This window comes from Daktulosphaira vitifoliae, unplaced genomic scaffold, assembly GCF_025091365.1.
Source record: "Daktulosphaira vitifoliae isolate Bord-2020 unplaced genomic scaffold, ASM2509136v1 Scaffold_1, whole genome shotgun sequence".
NCBI classification, from domain to species: domain Eukaryota; kingdom Metazoa; phylum Arthropoda; class Insecta; order Hemiptera; family Phylloxeridae; genus Daktulosphaira; species Daktulosphaira vitifoliae.
The window spans coordinates 55,701,320-55,722,354 of NW_026099572.1; the positions used below are offsets into that span (position 1 = coordinate 55,701,320).

The 21,035-nt window shown below is 25.1% G+C and overlaps 1 protein-coding gene across 1 annotated transcript in view; it reads right to left on the reverse strand.

Moving 5' to 3' along the window:
• LOC126896560 (uncharacterized) overlaps nucleotides 1–21,035 on the reverse strand; it is a 70,457-nt gene that overhangs the window by 6,773 nt on the left and 42,649 nt on the right. Inside the window, exons 9-14 of the mRNA XM_050669460.1 lie at nucleotides 18,987–19,148; nucleotides 18,743–18,868; nucleotides 13,227–13,341; nucleotides 13,004–13,126; nucleotides 7,011–7,171; nucleotides 6,813–6,907 (exon numbers count right to left, since the gene is read on the reverse strand). Coding sequence (XP_050525417.1) covers nucleotides 6,813–6,907; nucleotides 7,011–7,171; nucleotides 13,004–13,126; nucleotides 13,227–13,341; nucleotides 18,743–18,868; nucleotides 18,987–19,148 — 782 coding nt within the window. The remainder of the gene's footprint in view (nucleotides 1–6,812; nucleotides 6,908–7,010; nucleotides 7,172–13,003; nucleotides 13,127–13,226; nucleotides 13,342–18,742; nucleotides 18,869–18,986; nucleotides 19,149–21,035) is intronic.

A 21,035-nucleotide genomic window follows, 5' to 3' on the forward strand; every position in this document is an offset into this window, starting at 1 on the left:
ATATCATCTATACTTGTCCCATCTATGCCTCGTCCACACTGTGCCTCGACCCCACTGTGCTACCGTTTTTAATAATTGTTTTGTCAAGTTTGACTTATAAGTTTAAAATGTAACATAAAAATATCACGAATAGTTTGAGGTATTTAAAAGTTCAGATAAAAATCAAAAGTTTTTTATTTTGGTTTCTTTATTTAATATAAACCCTTTTAAAAAAACTTACACGTGATTATCATTCCTTTGAATATAAAATTACTTAAAAATAATTTATGGTTAATTAAAAAGGTTAATAGATGTACAGCAGAGCCATGTTATTCAACTAATACAATTGCTAAATCTAAATCACAACAATCACGCTATTGCTAAAGTATCTTCAAATAAAAATAAAAAATGACGTGTAAATAGTTTTTCTTACCTACACATTTAACAAGAGTAATTTAAACTGATGATAAGAAATTCACATTTCAAGTACCTTTTGTAGAATTTCAAATAAATTAAAATTCTTAGAAATTAAATGATTAAATGTTCAATATTTATAAGAAACATTAAATATTTTTTAACATTTAAGGAAATTAAATTAATTAATTGAAACCAAAGTAGGTATAACTCAATTTTACTCATTGCACAACATTTAATTAATTTTAATAGTTCCCTCCCCGATTAATTAACACATCAACAACAACTTTTTTTACACCATAAACAAAAGTATAACGTTAGAAATTAATGAACCCTAGTTCCTTTTTTAAACGTATTTATTTTTTTGTGAGGACAACAATTTTATGAATTCATCTTATAAAAAAAATTAATCTATCGATAAATTTAATGCCATAATTATTACGTATGAAATGATATACATAAAAAAACATTTGAATTTAAATTAATTTAATTAAATAAAATTACATCAAAATACTAAATGAAGATCCAACTTAAATATACAAAACAAACTAATAAACAATTTAATTAAAAACTATATCAAAGAACTAAACAAAATATTTAATTAATAACAACCTGCAAATAAAAACTGTAAAGTTATATTCTTTTATATATTTATACGAAAAATATTTATTCAATTAGACCACTAATTAATTGTAAGCAGTACTATACTATAAATTAATAATATATTTATACAAAATATAAAATTTAATCATTATACTCAAATATTAAAAATGCATATGATTTTAAAAAAAGATATCAAAATGATATCTTTAAACATACAAAGTTTATATACTCTTATCCCAAAATATGAAACACTATACATTCTGTAAGATATTTTAATTGATGATAAAACTGACCCTAATTTAATTAATGAATTAATACTTAAAAGTTATTTTCAATATAATGATCAAATACATTCACTAAATGAAAGTTTCATATAAAATAACCCATTAATATGACACATTCTACAAAATTATGCAAAATTTTGAACATAAATTTATTTTAAAATATTTACAAGTAAAACAAATTTTTATATCATGTTTTACATATGCTGAAGTAACATTCATATTATTTAAAGGTACTTATCGCGCATTATGAAAAGCAGGTTATCAATAAAAACATAAAGATCACTCTCAAAACTAAAGAGGAATATATAATAATTTTTTTTTGGATCTTACTATACACTCCAAATAATAAATTCGAATATAGTATACACAGGAAACTTATCCAACCAGACATTATCATACCATTCCATCCAAACTAAACATATATTATCATACATGTTTATAAACATAAAATAGCTTATATCAACTCTATTTTATATAAACTAGAAAAATACCATTAAACCAAATTGAATATAATTATGAATTAAATATTATACATAACATAACCATCAATGATAATTTCAACATAAATACTATTAATAAAGAACATAAAAAATTAAAACATAACTCAAAAAAAGAAATCTACAAATTATATGATGTAAAATCTAGTATAAGGTACCTAAATATTTGTAAAAATATAAAACAATTAAAAATAGTAATGAAAAAATTGCTATCAATGTCAACAATAATTCAATGAATCATTTTAATTCAAGAACAAAACCGAAAAATTACAATAATATTAGTTATAACATCTGTGATTAATAAAAAAAGTTTTGATTTCTTTTAGTCACATATATTTCTTGTGTATAAGCTTATAATGACTTTTTAGAATCATCCCTTATAACTTAAAAGGGTGTCAAGTTTATTTTTAAATGGCAACTAACATATTTAACTAGATTATAAAAAATATAAATATCTAATTAAGAAAATCACTAATCGATAACAACTTTTGGACCAGTATTTCAGAAATTCTCATTTTTATATCTAAACGGAACGAAGAGTACGAACAGAAAATTGCTAGTGATAAAAATAGCAGCACCCACTCTTCACCTCCAGTTATTACTTTAATTATTAATAACTTCTGAAATACTACTGATCCAAAAGTTGTTATCGATCAGTCATTTTCATAATTAGATATTTATCCATTTTATAATTTAATTAAATATGTATTTTTCCATTATAACAAATAAAGTCGACACCCCTTTAAATTACAAGGAATAATTCAAAAAGTTTTATTAGCTGATATACAAGAAATATATGGGACTACAAGAAATCAAAAAATTTTTTCTAACATTGTATTTATTTTGTAAATAATCGTGTGGTTTATGATAAATCGATCATCCTGTAGAAAGAAACAAGCAATTTTCTAAGAAGTTAGAAAGAGTATATTGCACAAATTTAATAAAACAAAACTAATCCCAAATTCAACTTTGCCAAACATGTAATAAAGATTAAACATACAATAATAAAATTGATATTTAAACATTTTACACAATTAAAATTATTTATATATCACAAGCGTTTTTTAGAGGAGAAAAAAATTCAAAACAATTTTTTTTACGTGATAGTTATAGGCGCATATTCTCCAATGTCTTTAGCATAAAAATCCAGACCACAATTATAATAATATATAAAATGTACACATAGATCTTAAGAACAACATAGTTTATTAATTTTTAATATATCTAACAATGATAACAAATCATTTGTCCATTTTACCAAATCTTTTTTTTTTTTTATTAATATTATTTACCATTTTCATTTTGTGATTCATTTTTGTGTATCATTTATTTAAAAGATGATTTTTCGGGGTGAATTTTATTTAATTTTTAATCAATAACCTGATTGTGCATTACCGAAACTAGTAGTTAAGAATGTTACTATTAAACCTTTATTTAGGTTTAGTTTATTTTTATATTATTTAATTATCTAAATAAACTAATAATCTACAATTTTAAAGAATATAACTTATACAATAAATTGTATTATAAGAAAATAATTAATCAATGAACAAGGTCGAAAGTAAGCGATTAGATTACTTAAATGAATAATGTCATATCACACTTCATATAGCTCTTGAAATTTTTGAATATTTAACGCCTTAACGAATATAAATTACATGTTTTTTTGCGTACCCGTCAGTCTTTTGTTGGGTCTCGAGAGAACCACTTTTTGAAGACACAGCGGATTAACTAATAGGTCCTCATTTCAAAAACGCAACGCTATGTTCTTTTTCAAACATCCTGTGTCAACTTGACAGCCATAAAGCAAGTTTTTGTATTGTAAACCGCCATTCCAAGAAAAAGAGTAGCTTGATAGATTGAAAACGTAATGGCCCGCTTGTATACGACTAATCAGATACTGTTGTATGGCAAGATATCAACAAAATACATAATTTAACCCGTAAAAAAAAGTANATATCAACAAAATACATAATTTAACCCGTAAAAAAAAGTATAACTCATATTTTATAAAAAAAAAAAAAAAGCTTTTTTCTCAGAAAATCACAAATTAATTATCTAAGCCATTGATGAAATAAATAATACTTATTATTCACATCGGTCAAAACTAGTAAAAAAAAAACTAACGAATTGATCTGACAAAGCAGATAGAGTTTAAAATAAAAGAAACAACACCCCGGAGATGCTTTTAGTGTAAACCAAAGTTTTAGATTTAAGTATTTCCTTTTTCAATTAACTTTTTCCTACTGGAACTTTTATCCATACGCCAAAACCTAGAATTTCTGAAGTTATTTTTCGGAATGTATATATTTTTTAGCCATTTGGAAATCTTGGGAATTGACGACCTAAGATAACAAATTGTTACTAAGACATGATTAAATATACCAACATAATTTCATGTACTCATATGTTATAACTAATGTCCGATTTCATATTCTCTAAAATCGCATAAAATAAGCGGTTTATATTCAAATAAAATTTCTAATTTCCTCTTTATATTCTCTGAAGAAATATAAAAAATTATAGAAACATTGTTTAAAACATGTTGAGTTTTTAATTAAATAAGGTCGTATATCATAAATTTAAACGTGGATAATAATCAATAAGTGCATTTATTATCAAATTTCCTATAATAATATGATTTCAATGACAGCATCACGCAAATTAATAATTGTTGTCACTTTTAACCTGGCTAAACACGGAACACTCATAGTTGACATACGATAATGTTTCTAACTTTTGTAATAAAGATTAGAGATAATCATTTCTGTATAAAGCGCGTTAAACGTTATTATAATCCATAGAAAAGAAATCGCGTACTGTTATCAGTAAATAACGTAATAAGTGTTTATTTCCGTACTAAACATAATATGGACTAACATTAGATACCATAGAAAATTGTAAAAAAAATCAAAATTTTACAAACTTCAAAATGCCGTATAAACGTAACTACTGAATTAAAATAAGAATTTTTGGTATCACAATTTTTCTTTAGAACTTATCTATAAAATGGCTGTCGTCAAATCTTACACAAATTTTAATAAAAAAATTAATTTTTAAAATATTTTTTGGAATTGCGAAAAATAACATAAAACATATATTAAATATATATTGTAAAAATTGATAAAAAGTATAAAATATTGTATACTTATGATCTGCTTATGTAGATCATAAGTTATGAGAGTTGTAGTTAGATCTCTTCCACTCTGTATATATTATCAAAAAAAATTAAAAATTAAACTTGAAATCATTCAAGTATTATTTAAATATACAATGGTATATTATCATTAAAGATAATTATTATTTCGTATTTTTTTCTATTAAACTGATACAAAACAAATTATATAAAGTTACTTTTTAAAATAAATCATATTTATTTTCTCGTAATCGACGAATAATCCTAAATATGGTAAATAAGCCAAATATTTCATAACCAATGAAATAGTCACAAAAATGCTAAACAATTTTTATTTATTTGAATTTTGTGTTGAACGAACTATATGCGCTACATATGATCAGTAACAATATATAAAAACATATAAATCCGGAGTCTACAACGTTAATGAAAAATAAATTCATTAGCTTTTCAGAAAGGCAATACATTAATTTTCAATGAAATTAATGTCACTATACATATACTATTTTCTGAGAGATAACTTTATTCAAACGATTCACTTATTAAACTATAAAAATGTTTGGAAAATCAAAAAAAATATGTGCTTATAGAGTTGAAATTCTATTCCTGTTAACAGAATTGGTTAAATAAAAATAATCAATAGGAACAAGATAAATACAAATTAACAAGAAAAATTGACTTCCAATAAAAAAAAAAAATTAGTTAAAAATAAAGAAAAACTAGATTTACGAAAATAGAGTAATTTGTCTAGTTATCAAACAATTAAGGATATTAGTTAAAAATCAAATCTACTAGATTGAATTTAAGTTCAAAAAGCTGGGAAAGCCTGTAATTGAACGGGATTTTGATTGCTCAAAGCATATTTAAATGTCAACATAGGTGTTTTTACTTTTACCATAAGGGTATCATGTATCACATATAAACAAAATTACTCGACTGTGATACCAAAGATATTTTAAGTCATAACGAGGTTGTTCATTTATTTAGAAGTGTTTAGTTACCTTATACGTGAACCTTTTTTATATTTAATAATAATTAAAAATAATTCGATAAATTAAGTAAACATAATTGTAGAAATTGATAGTAAATCTCACTAAATAATTAATATGGTTACAAATTAATGATGTACTTATGAAAACAGTTTTATTATTTGTTTTTCAGTCTGATGAATTATTTGTTAAGTAAACAATTAAATCCAAGCTTATATAATGTTTACCAATGAACATTAATTTATATAAATTTCAGGTATCTTGTTAACAAAAATTTCGAACGAGAGAGATATTTTAATGAAGTTTATAAATCAAGTGCAACGTATTCACGTCAAAAAATACAAAAATATAATATCACAAATAATACAAATATTCCTCGTTAAGTTTAATTAGTAGTCTTCTTTTTCGATTGACAGATCGTAAGATCAACATATTAAATCTTCTCTGCATAGAACGACAGATAATATAAACAGTCAAAATGAGACAATCATTGCTTTTATTACAACATTCTAATTAGTATTTTTTAAGTTGAAAATGTTTCACGATTTTAAATAAATTAAATAATTATTACACATTAATTTGTTATCGTTTATTTTTTTCTATTGATAAACAATAATTTTTCTAGACAAAGGTTTCCGTATGTAGGAGATTTCTTGAAACATTGCCAGAAAGTATTAAAACACAAACATTAGTTTTAGCCATTCACCTAACTTGGCACGGGCATTGATGCCTTTCAAACACATTAGTTATCGAGAAATAATATGAAAATGAGAGAAAAATATGCGATTCAAATCAAATAATTTATTATTAAATGATTTAACTCTTAACAAAAACAATACGCTTGAATTTTTATGTATTTTAATGAAAAATTAAAATACATAAAGGATCAGAACCTTATTCTATTACTCACCAGTCTCCGGCTCCTGACACGCTGACAGGTTGTAATTGTTGTAGAGGTGGGTAGTGTACCATAGATATTGTGTCATCCGGTTGCCTTGAAGCCATCTAAACAATTTAAAAACGAAATTAAAAATGACAATCAATTTATACTGAACTTTTGAATTCTGTTTTTTGGCACGATGTGAAAAACATTTAAGTTCGCACATACCAACAGTCCTTTGTCACCGAGTGTCACCATAATAACAGGAATGTGAAGTATTAGCTTACAAACGACATCTTTTAAACTATTTATTGTTTCAGCGCATAAAACAGTATTGTCGTTGCCGCCTTTAACGCTAACTTTAATAGGGAAATTTGCACGTTCTTCGTCTGTAATATAAAAAACAAATGAATATATTAAAAATGATGTAGTATTACAGAAATGAAAATTGTATTGGTGATGACAACTACAATGATAAAATTTCTCAGCTGTAATTCACACAAAACTTGAATAATGCTGTTTCGAAGAAACCCATCGATTTGTTCGGCATTTTTTATGACACGCTGCATACATTAGACGTGTAATAATATTAAAGCGAATTGCTGGGAAATGCGACTAGAAATTTCTATATTCTTACGAGAAGTCATAAAAAACTATAGAGTAGGGTGATCTTAAAAACAACAATTTTTATCCTCGTTTTATTGAAATCTCATAACAGTTAATATTTATGTCAAGTATATAGTCAAACCATTTTTAAATGTTACAGACTAATTCATTAAAATAATCAAAACAGCCAATTTAATATGATATTATTGATTTTGTTCATTAAATAAAATTGTTAGCTATTTAATTATTCTAAATATTGAACATTTCGTATTAAAAATCAGTCATCAGTACACCATTTAATTTCACATAAACATTTTTTATACTGTTGCGTTGTCTTAGTATTTATTTTCTTAATATTATTAGATTTACAGGATAAACCAGATCTAAATGACATTTCTTATGACTTTTGGTTCACTTAAAACTTGTGCATGTTTTAAAAAATAATTTTTGCATGCTCAGCTTATATTTTTAACAATTGATTCTTTATTTTTTTAAGCTTTCTGAACATTTATATTAAATATTACATATTCTAACACATAAATAACAAAAAAAATTATATATATAAAAAATATATATATATATATATCTAAAATTACAATTAATTTTTATTATAAATAAAGACCTAGTGTATCAATGTTGATTTTAAAAATATAACTTTAACACTATTTTTTAACTAAAACTATTCTAAAAAATGTGATAAGCAAAGTAATTTTATTTGCATTAACGTATTAATTAATACGCTACAACAATATATTAATTAACAAATAGACACAATGCTGGAAATACTATTTAGCATCTATCATATGTTCTCTTAAACTGCAATACAACCTTACTAAAAATTTCGATATCAAATAAAAACAAAACACAAAACTATTTTTTAAATTATAATAAAACACAATTATTTTTATTGAAAACTGTTTTTAGTCATTAATTTATTTATATTCTTAAATATTGATTTAAATTCTTTTTTTTTTCTGAAATAGTAGTATGTTATACTAGACTAGTATACGTTTTGATGAATTGATCAATGATAGAAGATTGAATTCTTTCAACTGTGTAAAAAACAAGTTAAATTCAAAAACTGTGAACCGTAAAATTTCTACGAAAAAAGGAATCTGCTTTTATCTGACAGACTGAATATAAATAGACGATCAGATAAAAATAAAAAAGAATAAATTTCTTTGTTGTAAGTTGGGCAGTTGTTTTTTTTTCAAAAAAAATTATATTTTTTGTTTATTAAAAATACATTACACATTATTTGATGATAGCTGAAAACAATAAGTTTCTATGTTATTAATTATAATGGTTAAATGTTACTTGAAATTAAAAAACATAACAATAGTAAAGAATAATACAAAAATATTAAAAATAGCTTTATTTTTGTTATAATACGGTTCACCAAAATAGTATGAAATCAAGAGATTGAATTAACAACTTCCACTGATGAAAGACAATAATGTTATATAAAAGCAATAATTAGCTCAAGCTACCACTTGACACCCTTTATTCTGTCCTCCCACAGAAGAAAAAAATGTGCACGCATAAATCATTAGTTGAAAAGACATTTGATATGAACGGAATGAATGGGGTTGGGAATGGGACACCAGAGAAGTCGGAAGGCAAAGATAACGTAAGATACGTTATGTGGAAATATTTTAAATCCGATAATCTATAGAATCGTTTGGTCCTTATGAATATAACAAGGATTCAACAAATCGTTGTATGGCTTGTAAACATTATACCCTCCCCTCTGAGCTTGTCGGCGATAAAAGATGCATCTAAAAATATAAATGGATTTCTACCATAAACAAACATTAGCAGTAGTCTCCAAAAACATAAATTGAAGCCAAAACGACAAAACCAATGAAAAATATGTACTTAAGGCAACAAGAGTATTGGATATTTAAAAAAAACAAAAATTATTTTAAATGCGTTCGAGATTTTATATTTGGAATATACGTTCTATACAGTTTAATGTAAAGTCAATGATCTCAAAATCTTTGATATCACTGGATTAACAAAGACGCTGAGAAAATCTTGTGCTGGAAGAATAACGAATGGTACGAACAACCCTCTCATTTCTCTAGTCTGCTTCGTTGCGCTTGAAAAAAACGTGTTTACGCACCATCAAATCGTTGATCATTTAACAAAAGATTTTCCTCTGTTGGACGATTTGCAGTAGACTAAGAACATTCGCCATTATTTACTAGAAAGGATCATAGCAAACATCTCATCATTCATTTGATCAACAATAAGAGCCATAAATTGTAGCCATAACTCCACAGTACTACTATATAAATTAATATTCTAAACTTGAGTACCAAAAGTTTTGATTGACATTACAGTAATTATTTTTTAATAAACTGCAGTAATATTAAATACTGTTTCCATAAATTTTAACTAAAATTAGATATTTATGATGTTAAATATTGTTGATATAATTTTCTATTAGATTTTATGAAAATTTTGCAATTTTAAGAACAAATATTCACGAAAAACTAAAAATTATAGAAATGCAGGAAGTTAAAAATTAATAGTATCACCACAATCGTCAATAATGTAATGGATTTTTTCTTGGAGAAACAATAAAATATATATCAAAATTAAATTTATTATACAAAGTAAATACTTATGATTTACAATAAGTCAAAACAAAATTTTACAACCGTTGTTTTTTAAAAATATTTAATTAATAATCACAATAAAAAAATTACATGTTTCGTTCAAATAAATTAATTTTTTTAACAAAATACACAACAGAAAATGTTGATTCATAAAAAAATCACACAAAAATTAGCAACATAGTTTATTTGAAATTTTAATTTTCTACTAACAAAATCAATTTGGAAACATTATTTATTTATTTTTTAATTAAGTATAATATCTCTTGAAAAGCAACCATATGTTAAACTAACGTATTAACACGAACAATTATAATCATTATTTATAAAAAATATGAAAAGTCACCAAAGATTTTTTTTAACAATAATATTACTTTTTAAACCTATTTTCTAGTAAATAAACACTATTAAAATATCTCAAATATGTCACAAATTTTTTATGTGTTGACTAAGATGTCACCAAAAAACAAATGATGCATTCAAGAATTGTTTATGTTTATATCTATTTAAAACATTCTGAAATTACAATGATGAGGTTCCATATTCAAAACAAAATTCAACTATACATTTATCTTTAATTGTCAAGTTTTTATATAAATCATAAAAGATAGTGGCGTAGCCAGGGATGGTTGATTAGGTAGGACATCTAATCCGAATTTTATGAATTGTTTTAAATCATTAATTATCTATGAAAATAGGTGATAAAATCCTTGTTTGTATTAAACTTCTATCGTTATTTTATTAATTGATATTATTTTGTCATTCAGTCTAAATTTAACAATTGTTCAATATTTGATAAGTACCTAGATAACAATTTGGAAATATTCGATTTCATACTTTAATTAATTCAGATAACTTTTAAAATAATAATAATTTAGATATATCTATTTTTTGTCTAATTAATTAGAATTTAAAACTAAAAAGCCACAAAAATGATTATAAAATTATTATTATTGCGTATTTCGGGAACAATGTTACCATCATCAAGGCTAAACACATACTCACATTTTTATATTTTTTAATTTTAAATTAATATTTTTTAAGCATTTTTAATTTTAAATAACATAAGCTAGTAGTGATTTTTATTATATTTAAGTAGTATTTATTTTTCGAATTATAAGAGGTTACATCTTTTAGGTCCTTCCCTTATCCTATATTAGAGTAAAAATTTTAATTTTTACACGTAATTTTAAATAAAAAAAATTAAAATTTTAATTAAATTTTTATTTTATTTGTTTATATATATATATAATAGAAAATGACCCAACTAATGTAATAACTGACTGATAACAATTTTTCAAACTGTAGTTCAGAAATTATGAAGTTTTTATACCTGAGTGGGAAGAGTAGCACGGCAGAGTGATACGCCATGATAAAAATAACATGACTCATATCTCATCTTCTATCTACAAGTTTTATGAACTCCAGAAATACTGGTTCAAAAGTAGTTTTCGAAAAGCCATTCTATAATTGGATCATTTTCTATTATATAAATAAACTAGTTACATATGTATGTTGCAATTAAAAAAAAATTGATTGTCTTATAAAAAATAAGAGATAGACTAAAAAAATATTTAATCATAATAATTCAGAAATACGTACTAATAAACAAAAACAAAAAACAAATATTCAAAATTAATATAAATTTAGGATCAACTATAAATCGATTATACTGAATTATTATAAGTTTAATATTATAATATTTATTTAATGTTATCAGAATAGTCGAATAATAATATTGAGTTTATAATATTTTTGGGAAAGTAGGAAAATATAAGGTATGAAATATTTCATAATTAATTATTATAAAATATTTCCAGAAAATTGTATTGAAAACGTTAGAATGTATTGCAAATATAATCTCTACATATTTTTAGAAATATTTTCTCAAGATAATTTTACTACATTTTATCGATATATGTTAGAAATATATTTCTCCCGTAAATAACAGTAACCCAACTAAACAAATTAGTTACCTATCTACCATGTCCATTTTCAAATTATTTAGTCGATCGTATTCAATTTTGTAATCGAATTTGACTTGTGTCAAAGTTCAGCACACTTAAACAATTTGGTCACATTCCTATTCAAAAGATTGTTGGAACCCAAAAAGACAGATTTTATTTACGAGTGCTTCAAAAAAGCTTAGTGCTAGACTTAGTTTAGCATACTTACATATAGTATAATTCAATAAATATTGTTGATGAAAAATTTGATATCCTAAAATTCCTCTTTTTATTTGTTTTACTTATCACAAAGAACATAATTAAAAGACAAATTGAATAGTCACATGCAGTTTGCCAAGAAAACTAAAATATTATATATATTTTTATAGAGTGTTAAGCAATTAAGGAAACGGATTTCTTTGTTCTCATTGTTTGTAACAATTGACCTTTTTCCTTACTTACTGAACACCCTTTATATAAGTCTTCTATATCTTATTGCAAAAACTTCTTGAAAAACACAATGATAGGATAAATGAAAGCTATACAAATAATGATCATTATATCGTTTAAAAAACACATGAATAGATTTTTATTTGACCTAGAGCTTGTAGAATATATGATAGTAATAGCTATGATACAACAACAATAATTCCCTGAAAACTTTGATTTAACGACTTGCATCAATAAATCACTACTGTCGTAATTTTCCAAGAATTACCTCCCCTAATAAATCAAACTCTGTAGAGCTTTTGGTATTGTTAAATAGATTGAAACATGATTCATATATAATAGTAGTTTGTACATGAAATAAGCTGAGCGTAGTAATCATTTATTAATCGAAGTTATCAAATTTATCGCAAGAAATTATTGAAGTGATGCTTTGTCTATGTCACTATCTTTAAGTATATTCCACATCATTTTTATTTTTTAAGCTCACATGTTTTGGTTTTCAGAAATAACAGTTATAAGTCGTATGGCCGTTTTACGAACCATGATTAATACAGGTAAAATACATAAAAAGTTATACACCTATAGCTAAGGCACTTACTATCTAAGGCGTCCGATATAAACTCCAACTCCTTCAAGTTTGGTGAAATAAAAGAAAGCCCTTTCCACTTGTCCGTACAAAAAGGCTTGGCGGCCACCGCTATGTCCGTAGGTTCGAAATAAACTGTATACAATGAATAACTATATAGTTGTACATTAAGTGCATAGTGAAACTTTTAAATTGCCACAAAAAAAGATTTACTTTTTCGGTCAAAGACTCTTACCCGGTATGTTTTCTTCGTTGCAAAATTCAATTACAAATTCCATTGTCTCCTTGCTTAAGTTACCATCCATGACAACCAAAGGACATTGGTACAAGGAATCTAAATTAAGTTTTATCTATAAAAAAACAATAACAAAGTTATAATAAAATAATGTAAAGATTTACTTGAATTTTATTTATAATAGCATCTCCGGACTTAATTTTAATACTAAGTAAATTTTGGTCCGTACCTTTAAACACGTAAATACTTTAAAATGAGGACGCAAAACAAATAAAAATTTTGGTATTTTGAATTTTTTAATGAACTGTAAATATATAATGAGTTATTCATTAAAAAATTATATATAATCTTGTTTTATCTTTATTGTTTTGTTTTTTCTATGATAAACAGGATAATTAATTTACTGTTCATCTCTAAACTTTTCCTAAAAAATAACAATTTTGAATTTTTTTTTTATATTTTGCTTAGTATGATTTATTTCTCGATTTATAAGTAGTTACATTTCTTTTAGGTTTGTCCCTTATCTTATACTAGGGCCTAAACTTAATTTTTTTAAATGGCATCATATATATTTTCATTTATTAAATGTTAGAAAATGATCCAACTAAAAAAATAAATATTCCATAAAAACTTTTGAACCAGTATTTCGGAAAATATTAACATTTTTAAATGTGGTGTTGAGGTGCGTATTCTGATATTTATATCGATTTGACGTACTTATTTTCCTATTTTTAAATTAAGTGTACTGCCGAAATTATTTGAAAAATTTATTAAGATTGTCTTCAAAGTTGAAATTGTACAACATGCATTCTGCTCATCCAAGTCAACAGTAACTAACTTATTGGTATTTTATACTGATCTGATTTCATCTGGAGGTCGTATAGATCCTGTCTATTCTGACCTTTGAAAAGTATTTGATAGTGTAATCATTCAATTTTGAAGAATAAATTAAAGTGCTTAGGTGTTGAGTATCCATTCGTGATTATCACATTGGTTATCTCGCGCTTTGTCTTATTACATTGGTAGAACACAACAAGTTAAAATAGGGAAGTTAACATCACAAATAATAACTGTATGTTCGGTGTGTCCTAAGAGAGTCACTTATCGCCTCTGCTATTCATTATACTTATAAACGATCTATGCTCAATAATTAGTTAATGTAAATGCTTACTTTTTTTTTGATCGTCTCAAATTATATTTACCTATTCTTATAACTGTTGATTTTTTTTAAATACAGATTGATTTGAGTAAACTATTTAATTGTTTCCAAATTAATAGTATAACAACTAATACAAATAAATGCTCACAAATAACATTTACTAGGAAGAAATCTTATATTAAACATCGATATGCAAAAAATAATTGTAATTTAAATATTGTTTATTATTTTAAAGAGTTTGGGATTTTTCTTTACTGCAACTTATCTTTTTCTGAACACATTATATGTGGTGTATAATATCAGTTATCTATAATAATACTTCGCGTACTCTTGGTTTTTTAAATCTTAATTAGGCAAATTTAATAATCTAAAGACACTCTATATGGCACTAGTGAAATCTATTCTTGAGTAGGCATCAATTATCTGATCGCCGTACCAAATAGGTGAGATAAATAAAACTGACAAGGGGAGATCACAGTGATGGGGTCGCCGATTTTCATAAAATGTATATAAATTTAATCTATATTACATACATAATAAGAGATATTTTTTTACCAATGCTCTCCCTAAGTCGAGAAAATTGACTTTGAAAAATTTTAATTGGCTTAAATAGGGTCATTTTTCTTACATAGACAATAACGTGTTGGCGTCGAATTGAGAAAACGGGATCTTATGACATGTACGGATTCGGATTAAATCTCATCAGATGGTGAGATTTTTTGCATTTTGTTCCTAATTTTTTTCACGGTTATTCTTTTGAATTATTAATTGTACGTAATATTTGTTATTTTTTTTACATTTTATACATCTACAGGTTGTTCAGTAAGTTAGGAAACAGTTAAATTGTTAAAATCAATAAGAACAATGGGAACCAGTTTTCTTACTTACTGAACACTCTGTATATAATTAAACCTTTCAAAAATCTCTCTCATTTAAAAATTGATATACTTTTACCGGGTTAATATTAAAATAAGTTATATTTATATGCATAAAATATTATTTTATTTTATTCATATTTTATCACTGAAAAATCGATAATTTGTATCATCAAATGTGTTTTGAATGTAAATAAAACTATATATATATACTACGTAAAATTAATAATTCAAAGAGAAAACCGTGAAAAAATTAGGATAAGAATTCTCAAAGTCAATTTTCTCGACTTAGGGGGTCATTGGCAAAAAATTAAAAATACTTCTTATTTTGTATTTAATATACATTAAATTTATATAAGTTTTATGAAAATCAATGACCCCATCACCGTAACCTCCCCTTGTGAGCTAATTCAAAATCGTTTTATACAATTGATAAATTTCAAGTTAAATAACTGGGTAGATTCCAAACATAAGTTGATTGAACATCTAAATAAATCTTCTCTTTCTGCAAGAAGAAAGTTTATTGATATGACTAGAGTTTAATTTGCTAAATAACAATGTGGATTGTCCAGAGTTATTATGCTTAAAACCGTTTAATGTACCTGGTGCATATCTTCGTAATCAAACAATATTTTATACTTCTTTTCAAAAACAAAATTAGTCTTTTCTCTCTGGTCAATAAAATGTTGGATAATTGTGATGCTCCTAAAAACTTTGAACTTTTATATGACTCGCTTGTTAAGTTGAAGGTTTATAGTTTAAAATAGATTAATTTTATATTAGTGTTCCTATGTTATCATGTATTCATAAAGTATTCATAAAATATTCATTGTATTTTTATATATTTATATAAACATAATGTTAGTATATTTATATATACGACTTTGTTGGTTTTTTCAACCCAAAGGTTGGTTTGAAACTCTTCTTTTCCATTCTTCAGGTCCCCCAGGTGATTTTTTTCCTTCTATCATGTCCTCTAGTATTGTTCTGTGCAGTTCTTTTGGATGTCTTAATATATATCCCATAATTTTCCATCTTCTCTTCCTATTCGAGTCTATTAATAAGCGTTCCTGGCCGACTATTTCCAGTATATCTTGGTTACTTTTTGTTCTATTCAGCATATTTTTTCCAAGCGTTTCCAGCACCACATTTCAAATAATTCTAATGTTTTCTTTCAGTTTCATTTATAATCCATATTTCACGTCCATTTAATGCTATACTCAAAACATATGTTTAATAAGTGTTTTCCTAATGCTTAAGTTCAATTTTCTGGACATGAATAATTTTGATTTATTATTGAATACTGATTTTGCTATTCATATATATTTTTAGCTTCGAAGCGAGGCTGAGAAGGTATTAATTTTACTATGATGTGTTTTTTTTTTTTTTTTTGTCTGTTACCACTTTTTCTCAGCTCTCACCGAACCGATTTCTTTCAATGATACGTTAAAAGATCACATAATAAATTACAAATTTAAAAATCGCTAATTTTTTCAATTTTTTTTACTTAAAACTGCCATAACTTTTTCAAAAAAGAACAAATCACTATAATTTTTTTTTTTATATATATAGATGCTTGATGTCTTTACCTATCATTTGGTATATTTTTTTTATAAATTTAACCTTTTACCAGCCCACAGGGAGGGATTCAAAATAACTTTTTTACAAAAAATTAACTTTTGAAAGTGTTCCGGAAAGTCTGACACTTTTATATATATCTTAAATTAAAGCTAATGTAATATACTTTATTATAGATAAAAAATGTTAGAGTGATTAAATTAATAATAAATGTCATTTGAATTTTTATTATAACTTTATTTGTTTATTATATATAAACATTTAAAGTTTCAAATTTTTGAGTTAATATACATGTGTATAATACACGAGGGATTACAAATACAGGTAGCTAATTGGTTTTTTATGACATCGATATTAGCAGGTACACAGCATTATTATCAATGGTAGTAAGGCACATTGATCTAAGTTTATAAATACACTAACTGACAATACAGAAAGTATATCTATTGATAATCATAATTGATAATAAACAATCCGTGACTGAGACAGCAATGTCATAAAAATCCAATTAGCTACCTGTATTTACAATCCCATGTGTATTATACATGTATATTAACTCAAAAATTTTAAACTTTACATGTTTATATCTAATAAACAAATAAAGTTATACTAAAAATTCAAATGCCAATAAATAAAATAATAAATAAATATTATATTTATTTTTTGATTTATACAGTGGTTCTTGATAAGTGTATATATAGAGTCGTAGGGACAAAAAATCAAAGTTTAGATTTATGGTACTTCATATTATAAATCTATTATATAAAAATTTCAAGACTTTATAAACAATAGCATAATATTATAAAAAATGTATTGATTTTTAAAGGATATACTATTTGGTAGTTAATATAAGAGACGATCAGATACAAACTGCTATATTATACCCTACTCAAACTGTATTCGTCATGTAGACAATGAAACTATGACCAAACTAACACAACAGCATACCCAGAATTCGTTTAGCAGGCTCCCTACATTGAACAACCATTTTTAACATTTCAGAATTCGAAAAGAATTTGTAATAGAACCCTAGAAAGTAATATAATTTCAAAACTACACAAGCTACAAGCTGTAGTTGTTTTGATGTCGTTCAATAAAATCTGGATTGTAAAATAATAATCTAACATTTGAAATAACCTACTATAAAGTTTAAGAAAATACCCCTCTAGTTTATATTAAAAGTACTGTAATAAAAAAAGTTTCAAAATTAAAGCTTTAAAAAGTATTTGTTTATCGACAGTTTTTTTTTCTACAAGGTCATTTCTATTTAACTAAAATGTTGTTTTGTTTATAAATTAAATTCACTGAGTTCTATTATTATAAAAATATATAAGGAACTGTTCTAATTTTAAAATAAATATCATTATTTATTGAATAAACAATTTATTGTACTTTACTTAAAATAAACTTAATTGATTTCAAATGAAAATTTCAAATTGAATAATTCTATTTAATTATAAAGTCTTGCACATTTAAAAATTGGTCAGAAAACTAGTTTATATGATTTCGGCGATCAATATATGTTAACCATATTTTTAACGTTTTTTATTAATTTCAAATAATAGATTTTAAACTTTTAAATTTAGCGACACATATTTTTGACGAGTGTATAACTTTAGTACATTGATACAAACTTTTAAACACAATCTTTAATTAAAATACTGTGTATATTTCCTAGTTTGCATAAAGCAATTACTTTACCTTAACTCTTACGAATAATCTTCAGATTATACTTATACAATTTTGTTTTTAAAACTACTAAGTTCAAAACACTGAGTACAGGATATTTATACAATTGGAACATAATAAAAATCATTTTATATATATTCCAAGTATAACAGACTCAAAATATTATACATTACCTAAACCAACTTTCTACAATGATTTGAAGGGTTTATAATTACCATGTCGACTGTTATCAGTTGGTGGCAACTCATGTCTCCTATACATGCTACACAATCACCCAGTTGACTGTGAAGAACTATGCACCACGCTGTAGTCTTGTCCGTCGTCAGAATGTTATCCGTATTCTAAGTACACATCATTTATAGAAAATTATTAATTACGATATTTTTTACTTTAAGACGTCAGCATTAAAAATGAGTATTCAAACTAATCATTACAAACTTATTGTTGCATTTTACTAACCACGTGGCTAAGCGAAGAGCGTATTAGATCTCCGTTAAAGTCTGTACCAATAGCCGACATAAAACAGACGTTGTGTCCAAATAAGCTCAAAGCGTCTGCAATGTTTCTGCCGACTCCTCCACTTACCCGTTTGATATCACCATCCAACATTCTTCCATCTAACTAAAACACAAAAGTAAAATTTATTAAATGTAATAATCATAATGTAAACCCATCAGTAATTCAATCAGAACAACATACTATTACTTATCATACTATTAATAATAATAGCCAAGATTTTAAATTAATAAAATATTTGAGATTTAAATGTAATTTTGAGTTGTAGCGCTCTAGATAAATAATTACAAGATCATTTCTCATGTAAATAGGAAATCAATTGAAATAAAAATAATTACGTATACACTTGTAAATGCATTTAATTATAAAATTTACTGCATTTTATCATGTATAATGCTACTAAAAGGAAACAGAACTTAAAAAATCGCTACTTGACACCAACATTTTTTGAGGTTTAAAATCCGAACAGGGATAAATATTTTTATTTTCAGAAAATCAAACCAAAAAGTTTAAAAAAACAAAGTATTTCAAAGACTATTTGGGATTTTATCGTACAGTCAAGATGTTAGTGTAATAACTCGAAAATTGTTTAATATATTTCAATTAAAATTAAATTTTTAGATCTGTGGAGTTTTTCAACCAAATAATTTCACTTTTCAATAATTTGTTATTCTCGACAATTTCTGAGACTATAAGTTATTTACTCAAATTTAGTCAACCAAAAGCCGGGTTAGTCTAGCTTTTGTTATATTTCAAAAAATGAACGAAAACATTTTTGATATTATTAAAAACATAAAAATATCGTATATCAAAATAGCCTATCCATGTCACTAAAAATTATTTTTTATTATTATTTTAAAATGATATTTATATTAAAAGACAGTAACTCTTCTAATTTTTTTATTACTTTAATTTATAAAGTTTTTGATTTTACTAGATACGTTACTATGGTTAAGATGAATCAATAACTACAATTTACAACCTTTACTTTTCACTTTCATAGCCAAAATTCTCCAGACTACGTTCTCTGCTGTACTTAAGTAAGCTAATATTTCGTTTCGCATTGTTTCTCTCATAACAATCATTCAAATAATGGCCCACAAAGTTGTACGTCAAATGATGGCTGTATTATTCATCATATTTGAACTTGTGATGCGTTTTAATGTGGACATCATTACTAATGTCATTATTCATTTTATCATTGTTATGTTTGCCATTAACATGGAAATTATAAAGAATAAGACGTCATCCAAAAAGCGTAAACCTTTGATTGATCCTCGAGACAAGGACCGTGTGTTACGTTTTGTCGGCAACTACTTGAATACCATGATCCATTTTCCTGAAAATCTGTGGACACTTTTCTACAAGTCGGGACAGTATCAGGAAATTTACAAGTATTCAGGACCTGATGTATTTGCTCATAGTCGAACCAAAATACGAGACAACATTGATTGTCAGTACTTCAGACATGCTGATCTGGAGATCGATTTGTGTAACATTCAAGAATATCCAGACTTGGTGTGGCTGGTTGACGTGTACGCCTCCATAAGACAACCTCGCCTTGAATCGCGGCCGAGGTTTTTTAATCAAACTTTTATGATTAAACGTGTAAAACCACATTGTTTTAAAGTACTTGCGACTACTATCAAGTACCACAAAACAGTTCACACATAGTTTGGTAAACTCCGTTCAAATTGATCAATAATAAATTTACATACATTTACTTAATATTTTTTTTAGAGAAACGTATAATTGTGTTTTTTATTAGTGTCTGGCGATTGAATTTTTATTAAGAAATTTTCAGCTAATTGTAATTTATTTGAAACAATAACGCTTGACGTAAAATATTTTGTATTTTTTAGAAATTGAAAATTTAAACCATTAAACATGGATGTCATATGTCTGTGTTCAATTATACTTATTTGCCTCAATATTTTTCAATAATTAACAGATTCGATATGACTAGCAAAAGTAGCTTAAAATTTATGTTGT